Below are 10,645 nucleotides of genomic sequence, written 5' to 3'. Positions count from 1 at the left end.
AAATAAACGGAACGTCTGAAAGCAGACACATAAAACGAGAACAAATTATATATATATATCATTGAATAAGACAATAACAAATTTTCTTCATAAATTAAATAATTAACATTTCTTTTAAGATGATTGGCCTAATGTAACTTAAAATGCTGTACACAAATAAACCGCTTAAAAAAAAAAAAATTACATCACTAACAGCCTTATTAGATTTAATCAATCTTCCTGATGAGGCCCAGAACTGGTCGAATATCTTTTTTTTAAATTTTTTCTCAGTCCCTCTCTATCAAAGCTTTTTTCCTCAGGAATATTCGTGAGGTTTGATAGCACTTTGGAGGTGTTGATTGTTTCCCAGCTATTTTTTGTATGTATGTGTATGTATATGTGTGTTTATATATATTTATATATATATCTATCTTTTTTTTTTTTTTTTATTAGTCCTCACCCGTGTCACCCTCAAAGTTGTGTTGGTCATCGTTTGGTTCTTCCACGTCACCCTCGTCCACCATGTCCTCCTCGTTCTCGAAGTCGTCGTCGCGAGCGAACTCCAGGTCCTGCATGCCCTCCAGGCCCTCCTGCGGGGCCTGGTGGGAGTCGGCGCAGTCTACACAGACACCGTAGCGCCGGGAGCCATGCCGGATCCCTACGCTGGCAGCCAGCATGAAGATCTTCTTACAGACCATGCACTTGTATTTCTTATCCTTCTTGTGCACCTGCAGTGGGTGAAGAAACTCACATTAGCAAGGGCGAGTCAGGAGATGATTATAATTATGTGGTGTGGACACTGTTGCCAAATTAGGCCATTTCGAACTTTATTTGGGGTGGGAACTTTGGCGAACAACAAATATTGAGAAACCCATTTATCAGTAAGTAGTGGGAGCGGGTAAATACTGTTTTGGAGAATTTTGGAAGATCCTGGGTTGAAAAAGAAAAAAAATACATGCATTTGGCAACACCGAGTGCATGTGGGTGGCCTGCCTGACTCATGCTAAAGCAACAGTTCAAACCGAAAAAAGTTTTTTTTTTTTTTTTTTTTTTTTGTAAAAGGGGTGGTAGTAGCCTGGGGGGTAACATACTCGCCTATGAACCAGAAGACCCGGGTTCAAGTCCCGCTTACTACCATTGTGTCCCTGAGCAAGACACTTAACCCTAAGTTGCTCCAGGGGGGGACTGTCCCTGTAACTACTGATTGTAAGTCGCTCTGGATAAGGGCGTCTGGTAAATGCTGTAAATGTAAATGTAAAAGGGGACTTCTCGTGTTGGTGGGTGTGGGTGTTTCTGTGTATCTGTTTGTTGTCCCCGCCCTCACCAGGGAATGTCTCTTGACGTGCTCCCGGCGGGTGAACAGCTTCCCGCAGATGTCGCAGCTGAAGGAGCGCACGCCCGAGTGGATGATCAGGTGCCGCTTTAGCGTTCGCCGGTGCTTGGCAATGTAGTTACAGTGAGGACACTTGAGCTTATTCAGGGCAGTGTCAGACGACTCGCCTAAAAAAAAAATAATAATAAATATATATTTTATTGCAATACTTCTACATTTAATAAATAAACAAACAAACAAACAAAACTGTACAGAATCTTGTGCTGATGACCAAATAGTGTAACGATGATGAGGTTGATATGGAATTTGTGTAAAAGCTAAATAAAAATTGTGTTTAGGCTACATATGAGCGTTCATAAAAAAAGACAAAAAAAAAGACAAAATAAAATATAACCAACAAGACCTAATTACAAGATGATAAATATTTGCAAAAAAAAAAAAAAAAAAAAAAAAAACTCTTGGTTTTTCAATTTAACAATCCCAGGCATTCAGACAGAACAATACATCTACACACAACCAGGTCCAGTTATAAATCCAGCAAATTGTGCATACAAATGTAATGCGGTCTGTGCTAACAGCCTGTGGAGACCACAAGGGGGCGATATGACATGTACAGGAGATCCACCTGGTCAAACCCACAATGCCTGCAACCACTAAATCCTGCTGTCTTTATAAGGCTGTTAAGAAGAACCCGGGGCTAATTAAGGTGGGGGTGGGGGTTGGGGGTTCTGACACGTGCTGTAAAGCCTTTTGTACCAGGTTACCTTGATCACGTGACACAACTTGTTGCTGTGTTTACAGTCAGGCAACTCCTTTCACTGGATACTGAATGATGAAAAATTACACATGACTTGACTGTGTACACACAAACATAAGATTTTGGGCAATTCTTTGGAAAATTCTGTAATATTTGCTCTTTTATTCGTCCTAATATTTAAGACGAGTACTCAGACAATGTGGAACAGCTTTTAGACCAGTGACATTGTTGTCCCGTGCATCACACCTTCTTTGTCATTTTAGTTGCATTTATTGTTATTGCATATAACATTGTTTTATTGAAGGGTTGCACAAATTTGACACCCTTTACACATTTAAATATTTGGTGCAGTAGTTTTGTCTGAATGCTTATAGAGTTTACAGAATCTTACCGTGGAAGTTCTTTTTAACAAGTGAAACTAGTTTTCTGTGTCCTGTGCATCACATGGCAAGTTTTCAAACTGCTTGTATGGCTTTTGTCAATTTTATATTGAAGTACCCAGTAGTAAAAGCACGACTGCATGCATGTCACACTTCTTCATAGTTCTGACTACTAGTTATGGGCATAATGTAACTTGTGCTATCAAAATGCGAGAATCGTCCTCTTGCACTGATCGCATACACACCCAGATTTTACTGCATTTTATGGTCACAGGGAACGAAAAGGGAAAAAAAAAAAAAAAAAAGTTCCCCTTTTCTGAATGCCCCCATAACGAGAGACTAAAGCGGTTAAAGAAGTGAATCAGTTTCCATAGTGACGATGAGCCTGAGGCCATAACAATATTACCATAATTGAGTTGTCCAAATGAGAAGACATGCTTTAAAATGTACCAAAAAAATGCAAAAATACCCCTGAACCCTGCTTTACAGTTACCTTTATTAACAGATTTATATGCAAGTGTTTATAGAAATTGGATTAATTGAATTAATCAGAAGCCTCTCCTCTCACGGTGGGTTGGAGTGAAGTATGGTAGAGCGAAGACACCGTTTGAGTGCAGATGGCTCAACCAAAAGCGTAGTCAGGGAGGTGCTGACGAGAGACAGGTCCCCAATGGATGTAAAGCCATGTCAAAATGAGCGAGAGAAATAAATTGCACAAAAATGTACAAAAAGTGTCATTTTCCCACCAAGACCAGAGCCTGTGCGTGTCCTAGATCGCAAAGCTCACCGCTTTCACAAGACTCGCTTGGGCAGGCGGGATCGGATCGGGTTGGCCAGTGTTGTATGGGAAGACAGTTAAGATGACGACTGGCCTGGAGGCCCTAAACGACCATTAAAAAAAACGGAAAAAATAACTCCCAGCTAACTCCGTACAGCCCTCGCAACCTATTACCCTCCTTTACGCTGTGTGTATGGTGTGTGTGTGAACATGGGTGTAAAGCCAAACAGAGTATCATCTTACACTCGGCGGGTTAAATTAGGCGGTGGCCGCAGTCGTTAGATCCCATTGTATGCATCAGCCGCGGCTCCATTCTCTCTCTGGGTCAATATTTGGAATGGTGGGGACAGTCCCAGTGCTTAAGGGGGGGGATTAGGGTCCAACTGCCTCCGGACTGAGGGGCAGAGGGAGACTCGGGGTGTGTGTGTGTGTGTGACAAACTGTGAGAAGCAGTAGTCAGCCAGCCTCTTAAAGCAAACAGCTCAACAGTCTTGTTGGGGGGGGGGGGGGGGGGGGGGAACCATAAATTCAACCGCTCTGCATGGGTGTGCCGGCAGACTAAAGTCCCATGGCGAACACCTCCACTAGGAGAGGCGAATCACATTTCATTACGGCAACCGAATTTTGCATGTCTGTGTATCGAGCGACGGTCACCAAGCACTTTAAGTATTAAAAAGTTACCATTTAATTCGTTATGGATTAGGAAAAGAGGCCACATACCGCCACAAATACATATTTAAAAAAAGTTAACGACGCAAGCTGCCTTAATGCCTTACTTAAAGGAAAACTGTACCATCTCAATTATTCTCGAATAAAACCCTTTAGCTGAAGTGCTGCGCTGCTTTGCTGCAAGACTTTCGTTTGGTTTCCCAAACTTGCTTCTGGTGCGATGGATTCGCATCACGATTGCCCCTATAGTCTGTAAAGCAGGACACCTACAACGAGAATGACAGCCGTTGGTCGCCTGGAAAATAAAAGCGGCTTCGTTCCTCTGAATTAGCGGCCAAGTGAGAGGTGCAAAAGCAGTAGGAGAGGGAAGGAGGAGGAAAAAAAGAAAGAAGAAAAGAGAGAACAACAATGGCGCCCGCACACATGATATCATCCCCGCCTGCCCCGCTGTGGTTAATGGCGGAAGAGGTTCGGCCTTGACAGCTTCCAGCGCCGGAGATTACGCAGGTTTCTGCGCTACGAGGACCGCCGGCTTAATAAGGACACAGCCACGGATACTCTGCCTTCAATTAAAAAGATAGATGCGCGCCCCCCCCCCCGCCAGCCCCCGCGAGCCGTGGAAAATATCCAGAGCCAGCGCTCTGGCCTTCTGCCCCGACGCCCGTACCTCCTACCGTTACAATACGCCAAGCCCATAACAGGGTGGTGCAAAATAACCAATTTCATTTCGTTTTAAAAATGTTTTGATTTTGCAACGATTGGGAAATTTCACGCTCAAGGTTCCATTGCGCTACGTGACTGGTAGTCAAAATCCGGAATAATACGGAATAAAAGTAGAGAGTTCAGGGCAGATGCACGGGCGTAGCCCTCAAGTCTTTGACTCCAGTTTAGCCCAAGTGTGTACCGATCGTGAAATAATTATTCCACTAACGTTGAAACTCGTGATAATTTGAACTGGTTTAGCAGCTTGACTGCTCAAATAACTACTTTTACTTCCAACTGCTCGCGTTAGGGGTCGCCACAGCGGAACAGCGGCCCCTGGTTCTCCCCCAATCGTCTCCATTACTGTACAGCATTAGTTGCCTGGTGCCCAAACGATCCTAGTCCATCAAAACACAAGAAGTCAACGGGTGGAGAGTGACGCTCGCCGATTGTCCAATACGACATGGGGTGGCGGGGCCTATTTAAGATGGCGTCCATCTGAAGGCCACGTATTGTGCTGGTGACGGTCGTTAATGACATCACCAACGATAGCGGCTCTTACACCGAGATGTGTTATGAGTGAGCGACGAGTCAAGGACATCTGGGCGTCGTTCTTCATTCTGCACCAGAGCTTGAAATTGCAATTGTCTGTCAGTGTAAAGAATATTTTTTCCTTCTGTTTCCTCGAAGAAAAGCCCATATGGTTCGGGGGGGGGGGGACACAGGTCAAAAAAGCAGAAACGGTCACCTACCGGTGTTCTCAGAGAGGAAGGAGTAGTCCTCTCTGGTGTAGGAAGCAGATGGCTGGATGAACATGCCCTCGTCGAAGCCCTCCTCCGGCTCGGGCGGGATGTTGTAAACGAAGCGCCGCGTGGTCTGGCGTTTCCGCCGGCCGCTCCCTGGCTCGGGCCTGGCCTCCATCTTGGACGTGGCCCCGGCGCCGAGGCTCGGCTCGTTCCAGACGAACACCTGCCCTGGTCCCTGGGGCTCCGTCTCCGTGGATTCGGAGGAGTTGTCTCCGCCCATCAGGCAACTGTCCACGTCGCTGGGCTCCTCCTTCACCTGCTCCTGGGCTTTGATGGAGAGTTTGGACAGGATGCTGGTGGCCCAGAAGTTGCTGGGCTTCTTGTCGGAGCCATGGCAGTCCTTGGCCACCGTCCGCCTCTTGTTGTAGTCCACCACGACCGAATCGGGCGCCTCCTGCTTGATGCTGATGTTCAGGGCGTCTTTAATGAACGCCCGGCACGACTGGACCACCTCGGTCATCTGGAGGTAGCTGGCCACCGACATGACTTCAATGGCGTTTTGGCTGGTGAGCAGGAGGTTGCCGGAGTAGAGGAAGTCGAGGATGACCGAGAAGCCCTGCACGGCGGCCACGTCCAGGTGCGTGGTGGTGCTTTGGTCGCAGCTCTCGCTCTTGGTCAAACAGTAGAGAGTCTTAAAGTATCGGCTGCCGGCCACCAGGATGTTCTTGTGCGCGCGGAAAACCTGGCCGCTCACCACGATGTTCACGTCGCAGAGGATGCCGCCCTTCCTCTGCCTGTTGAGCTCCTGCAGCAGCTGGTAGCAGTACGAATTCTCATTTGGCTTGCTCCTGTAGTCCTCCACGTCCGCCTTGTCCCCGTCCTCTGGACGCTCCGTCTCCTGACACAGCGGACGAGAGAACAGGCAGACAGTTAGGCCCTCCACCGCGAACAGGACGCGCGGGACGGGAGCTAATGACCCGGCAGGCGCCGGGACGGAACAGGTCGAGCAGGTTCCCCGACTGTCTCGCTGCGGGTAAAACCCCACTCCTCAAACACGGGCGGCGTTATCACGCGACAGAAGCCCGCGCACGCTCACCAGCCCTCTCTTTATTCAATGGTGCGTTGTCAAAAACTGATTGTCAAACGTGACACACAGCAGCACAGCACACGATGCACACAGTGAAATTTGTCCTCTGCATTTAACCCATCACCCTGAGTGAGCAGTGGGCAGCCATGACAGGCGCCCGGGGAGCAGTGTTTGGGGACGTTGCTTTGCTCAGTGGCACCTCGGTGGATCGGAATTCGAACCGGCAACCTTCTGATTACGGGGCCGCTTCCTTAACCGCTAGGCCACCACTGCCCCACAATTGCTATTGTACTAAAAAAAAAAAAAAAAAAAAAAAAAAAAAACATTCCGTCCCTCAAACACGTCGCTCTCGCATACAATATGGCGCGATGAAAAATGGATGTGCCCGCCGTATGGCGTGCATCGCATCTGCGGGACATTATGTATTCAGCCCTGATGTTCGGTATTTACAGAGCCACAAAGGAGACAGGTAGCCGGGCGGCGAACGGGCGTCCAGCGAGCCACGTCTGGCTCCGGTTTCCGGGCTGGGCGGGCTGGGAACTGGGATCGGCCTCTCTCCTTTTCGCCTCGTCCCCTCTCCAGATGTGCCACGTGTTCAAGTCGGAGCGCAGATGCACAGATCCTGAGTCCCCCCTGCGCGCGGCCCGTCCAGAACTGAGCGTCCGCTCCCGACGTGGCCCGAACAAACCTAGCCCCCCCCGTGCCAGAAAGGCATTCCGTGCAAAGAGCGGAATCGGAATCATTATCAAGCTTCTTTTATGAAGTAGAAGGCAAAAAACGCGATTCGCCCTTCCGCCTTTTAAATGATGCAATCATCTCTCCTTCAGTCCTAAACATTTTCTGTACTGTGATGTCATGGTCACCGTGGACGTTTCACTGCATCGTGGTGATTCTGCGTGACTCCCACGATGCACCTGGGCGCGCCCGACGCTTTCATTTCAGAGTGGAACTGCAGCGCGGCGCCGCACCACTTCTGCTAAAAAAAACCCAACATGGGGAACAGTGACGCTCCGGAGTCCACAAACCCATGAAGTGGAAGGGAGGGACCCTGACAATGCCCACACCCCCAGCGGCCCCCGAGCCAAACAGGAACAGTAGTTTTGTTTTCCTTGTACACACCACTCCCCGTCCCATCCCACCCCTGGGGCCACCGCGGTCCCCTCACCCAGCCCGTCTCGCAGAGTCGCCGAACAATGCGGCAGTGTGCCCGGCCGAAGGTGTAGGAGGGGGACACCGGGCCGGGGGTCTCCGAACAATGAGGGGACCTCTCGCATCGGGAAATTCCACAGGCGCTCCCCTCCGCCGCGGCACCCCTCAATACACGTCCCTTTCAGCGCCGACAGACAGGCGGGAGACAAGCGGCGCGCTCAGCCCGGCCGGGAGCGGGCCACTTTATCAGGGAGCCACTGTGTTCAGGAACCAGCGCCGCCCGCGTTATCCCCCCCTCTTAGGGTAATCGAGTTAGGCCAGCCACGCAGCTGCGGCGGTCAGCCGGCCCGCCTTCCTCTTTCGGAAAAACGTTGGACCCAAGCGCCTCGACATGATACTTCACCTGTCCCATGCAAATTTTAACCACGCCGCTCTTTTGTTAGAACTGCGATTAGGCCGCGATGCTACGAGACCCTTCCAATTGCATCTTGGGGTGCACCGTTGCAACGTTTTTTTCCATTTTATATACATTAGTCGATATAGATCGTACGACGATGAGAGGAAATGTAATTAAGATGCCAAAGATGATTACAAAATTACACATCAAGCCCGGTGTCTCTGGAGAGAGTCGAAAGCGTGCCTGCGCAAATTTTACCTCTATTGATCTCCAATTCCCGCGGGGTTTCCAGGAAAGGGTTTGGGGTCACTGGGTCACAGGATAAATGCGTTTATACCGGCTATTGTCCTATGCACACGACCTCATGGCGGGGGACATGGGACAGTCGCTCCTGAGCGAGGGGCGCGGCCAACTCCGGCCCTAAACATCCAAGTGACATCCAAGCATGCGCGGATTTCGGGGAGTCATCTAACACAATGGTTCTAATTTAGGAGCCCTGAAGGGTACACTGACATGTGCCAGAGGTCACCGTTTTATTTTCTTCTTCTTTTTTTTTTTACAGCCAGGACCCATTCTGTGGTGACGGGGGGGTGGGGTTCGGCCCCCCTCCCCGCCCAAAGGCTATTAGGTCAAGCTCTTACCATTGTGTGACCTCCAGCAATCAGGTTAGTTGCCAGGACAACAAGCATGGGCTGATAATTACAGCGCAATACATGCATGTGCTGCAAAGACAATGGAGGCCATTGATAAGCCAATTCAATCAGCCGCATTTTAAAACACAATGGCACCTAAAGATGAGATGAGGGATGAGAATATAGCGACGTGCACGTACCCCCAAAATGGAACAGTGTTTAAAAGATGACATTTCATTCGCGAAGAAATTGTGACACCGCAGTTGTGCCCGTCGAGGGTCAGCAAACCAACTGTTTTGACAGCTATGCTCTCTGACATACAGCTATTTCTACGATATCGCGATATGTATCGACATCGGTGGCATCGGCCACCCCCTTTAACACCGCACGCACCTGAAAGCCCACCAACACCTCGGCGTGCGGCGCCCCTCGCCGCGTTCGGAGGCGGACGTTCGAGCCGCCGGCTAGCCAGCTAGCGCGCTAGCGGGACTCAAGTTGTCGCCACAAACGGTGGTCGTTTAAAGGGGACGCGAGTTAAGGACGCGACCAAAGTTGCGTACCTGTCTGGCCGGGTCGTTCCTCCCGTGCTCCGAGGACAGGTGGTGCCGGAGCAGCAGGGCCCGCTTGTAATTCCGGCTGCCTTTGACCAGCTCGTCGCCGGGGTCGCCGGCGATGTTGTGGCACCAGGAGCAGGACATGAGTCCCGTCTCCTGGCAGAACTTCAGCCACGGGAACTCCTGCAGCCAGGAGGCTTGGAACAGCGAGTGTTTCTGCAGCAGCGTCTGCGGCCGCATCTCCACCCAGGGCTTCCTGGCGCCGGTCCCCGCCGAGCGCAGCCCGCTCCCCGCGTCCCCGGATCCCGCCTCCGCGCTGCGCGCTAAGCCGACGGTCGGTCCGTTCCGGACCGTGAAACCTTCGCAGGAAGCGTCGTCTTGAGCCGCCTCGTCTCTCGTCCAGCCGACGCGGTCCGACTCCGCGTCCCCGGCAGCCCAGCCACCCCCTTCCGGGTCCTCTTCTTCCTCCGCCTCTGGTTCTGTGCTGTCGCTGACGGACCCCCCACCCTCCACCTTCCCGAGCGACGGTCCCTTCGCCCCCAGATCCCGGTCCTCTTCTTGATCCGGCCTATTACCGTTCAAATGTCGGTCCTGCCAAGCCGGGGCCTCCCAGCTGTTACTGTTGCCGCCTCCGACACCACTGGAAGCGGCTACGGCTAATCCACCTCCCCGGAAAGCCAGCGACCTGCGGTTCCTCTCCCCGGACATTTTCTTCGTAAACGAGCGACCGCACTTTCTCAATAAAATCCACCGATCAAATGTTCTTCCTGTCAATCTTCTTGGCGAATGTGCAAAAAAAAGCGACGTATTTCGAAATAAAAAAAAGAGAGACTCGCCGTGAGGTTTTTTTTCCGCCTCGGCCTCCTGGCGAGAGTATGTAGGTTATGCGGAAATAAATAAGGGCTTTAAACGCATAATGAATTTCAGGGTTCTCTCTGCGTCCGCGCAGGCCCCGCAGAGGTCGAATGGCAGCGACTTCCCCCACAATGCATCTCGGCCAGAGTAAAGGGGGGAGGGGGGGGTCGCGGGGGCTCGGTTAAAGGAAGATTTTTTTTGGGGGGGGGGTTCCGCCGACAGCCAGGAGTCTTTTTTTTTTTTTTTTTTTTTTTTTAATTCTGGCGACCCGGGGCTGCACCCTTTCTGTCCTGAAAGCTGCTCGTCTCCCTGCTTCTTTTTAACCCGTTTGGGCGCGGCGTCGCGCACAAAGCGAACGCACGAACACACGAATAAACCAACAAATTGCGAGCGGCGACGTGAAACAGGTGAAGTGCGTCACTCGGAACGGCGCGCTTCGCTCAACGCAAAACCGAACAACGCTACGAACGAATAAAACGAACTAAATAAATGAGTTAATAAACGCGAATATATTTAAGCCGAACAAGTGCAATACTTCGCGCAAGCGAACGTAAAAGTAATAAAACGTCGACTTTGATCGTCAGTAATTGTAGATTTGTGTATTTTTAAATACCAGGCGCTGCGTGA

General features: G+C 50.4%; 1 protein-coding gene across 1 annotated transcript; it reads right to left on the bottom strand.

Moving 5' to 3' along the window:
• Window positions 1-341: 341 nt before the first annotated feature.
• On the bottom strand, window positions 342-10,138 carry zbtb10 (zinc finger and BTB domain containing 10). The gene is made up of 4 exons (XM_028964111.1): window positions 9,170-10,138; window positions 5,351-6,242; window positions 1,304-1,479; window positions 342-707 (listed from the first exon to the last, which is right to left on the bottom strand). Exons 1-4 carry the CDS (start codon window positions 9,869-9,871, stop codon window positions 429-431), a joined length of 2,049 nt encoding a protein of 682 aa, XP_028819944.1. The 5' UTR covers window positions 9,872-10,138; the 3' UTR covers window positions 342-428.
• Window positions 10,139-10,645: the final 507 nt, after the last annotated feature.

The sequence above is a fragment of the Denticeps clupeoides genome, chromosome 20 (genome assembly GCF_900700375.1).
Source record: "Denticeps clupeoides chromosome 20, fDenClu1.1, whole genome shotgun sequence".
Lineage (NCBI taxonomy): Eukaryota > Metazoa > Chordata > Actinopteri > Clupeiformes > Denticipitidae > Denticeps > Denticeps clupeoides.
This window is presented reverse-complemented; position numbering and strand designations above follow the sequence as displayed.

Excerpts from the sequence above, each read along its gene's own strand:
- zbtb10 (XM_028964111.1), bottom strand. The coding sequence starts at position 9,871 with ATGTCCGGGGAGAGGAACCGCAGGTCGCTGGCTTTCCGGGGAGGTGGA. Across the intron at positions 6,243-9,169 it reads GGAACGACCCGGCCAGACAG|GAGACGGAGCGTCCAGAGGA; the intron begins GTACGCAACTTT and ends CCGCTGTGTCAG. Across the intron at positions 1,480-5,350 it reads CTTCCTCTCTGAGAACACCG|GCGAGTCGTCTGACACTGCC; the intron begins GTAGGTGACCGT and ends TTTTTTTTTTAG.